This window comes from Egretta garzetta, unplaced genomic scaffold, assembly GCF_000687185.1.
Source record: "Egretta garzetta isolate BGI_Z169 unplaced genomic scaffold, ASM68718v1 scaffold1584, whole genome shotgun sequence".
In the NCBI taxonomy this organism is placed as follows: domain Eukaryota; kingdom Metazoa; phylum Chordata; class Aves; order Pelecaniformes; family Ardeidae; genus Egretta; species Egretta garzetta.
The window spans coordinates 3,799-5,598 of NW_009259416.1; the positions used below are offsets into that span (position 1 = coordinate 3,799).

The 1,800-nt window shown below is 54.3% G+C and overlaps 1 protein-coding gene across 1 annotated transcript in view; it reads left to right on the forward strand.

Annotated features, from left to right (window-relative positions):
* Nucleotides 1-1,800, forward strand: part of LOC118452070 — a gene marked incomplete at its 5' end in the record, with an annotated part of 11,082 nt that overhangs the window by 3,645 nt on the left and 5,637 nt on the right. The window contains one exon of the mRNA XM_035892392.1: nt 3-1,535. Within this exon, the coding sequence (XP_035748285.1) occupies nt 3-1,535 (1,533 nt within the window). The remainder of the gene's footprint in view (nt 1-2; nt 1,536-1,800) is intronic.

Genomic DNA, 1,800 nt, shown 5'->3' on the forward strand with positions numbered 1-1,800 from the left:
AGTGGTCGCCACCGAAGGCAACAAGTTGCCTCCAAAGGCAACAAGTGGCCACCAAAGGCCACAAGTGGTGCTGAAACCTGGGAAACTCGCCTGGAATCAGGTGACCAGCGGCCGGAGCGGCAGGACCAGCCCGGCGGGGAGGACGCTCCCGGCCCACCAAGGAGGATGGAAGCCCTTGTGAAGGTCGTATCACAATTGCATAAACAGTGGGGTATTGATTGTAAACCCAAAGATTTTACTCTCGCAGTTGCGAGGCTTTTGCAAATCGGGGTCATTGACCAGCCGGTGGATATTCTCCACCCCGAAGTGTGGGATAAGTGCACTAAGGCACTAGCTGAGGAAACGATGTCCTCGGGTAGTGGGAAAAATCTTAAGTCGTGGGGGAAAGTTGTACAGGCCCTGCAGAAGGCCATACAAGAGCAGGAGACCTGGAAGGCGGCAAAGAACTGTTTGCTAGCCACCCCAAAATTGGGAGTCGGGGCGGCCACACAGACTTTGTGCCCCCCGGACGGTGATGATTCTGCTAATCTTAAAGATCCGCAAGAGGGCGACGCGTCCCCTCAAGTTCCAGATTCCGATCTACTCACGGAGGGACAGAGACGAGCTAAATCCTTCTGGGGCGGGTTAGCCGAGGCGGCTAGAGGCGCTGCGGAAAAATCGGAGTCAGAGGGAATCTGGACTAAACCGCCACCCTATGCGCCCCAAGATGGCGCCGAAGAAAAAAGGGGCGGACGCGGCGAAAATGCCCCTGACGGGATGAGAGAGGAGAACAAAGGAGAAGGGGGTGATAACAGTAACCAGGGAGGAGAAAAGAAGATAAGCGAGGGGCAGAGAGCTAATCAGAACGTGCTTTTTGGAAAGTGCTCCTATAGGGTTAACTCCCCATCGAGCGGAAGGCGGGGCGAGCCAAGGGGGAGGGAACGGCCTGCCCACAAGGGAACTGGGCGGGGCCGGAGCCTGACAAAAAGGTACTGGGGACCGGAAGCGACCAGTCAGTCGAGTTCCGACTCTGACTCATACACCAGCTGGGATGAGTGGTTCGCAACAGATTCAAGCTCGGAAGAAGAAGCAGCAGAGATAAACAGAGTCAGAAGCCGAAATATCCCCATCCAAATTAAAGAAAAATCGCGAGGGGGAGAATTCCCTCTCACAGACTGGAGGAAAATAAAGATCGCGTGCGCCGATTGGGCCCCATCGGCCGCGCTAGCATTCCCAGTCCGAGTGACGGAGGGGGGACAAAGAGTCTACACACCAATAAACCCCAAAGATATACAAGCGATTGTTAAGGCAATTGCAGACAAAGGGGTTAATTCTGCTATGGTCTCCACCCTCATAGATGGTGTTTTCGGGGGAGACGACATGCTCCCGTTTGATATAAAACAAACTTGTAGATTGATCTTTGACGGGGCAGGAATGATTGTTTTCAAACAAGAATGGGAAGAAAACTGTGCAAGGCAACTAGCCCAAGTGGCCGGAGCCGATCACCCACTGCATGGCTCCAGCCTGCAGCGGGTGATGGGCACAGATCCCCCAATGAAACAAGAAGGACATGGAAGTGTTGGAGCGGGTCCAGAGGAGGGCCACAAAAATGATCCGGGGGCTGGAGCCCCTCTCCTATGAGGACAGGCTGAGGGAGTTGGGCTTGTTCAGCCTGGAGAAGAGAAGGCTGCGGGGAGACCTGATTGCGGCCTTCCAGTACCTAAAGGGGCCTATAGGAAAGACGGGGAAAATCTTTTTAGTAGGGCCAGCTGTGACAAGACAAGGGGTGATGGTTTTAAACTAAACCAGGGTAGGCTTAGA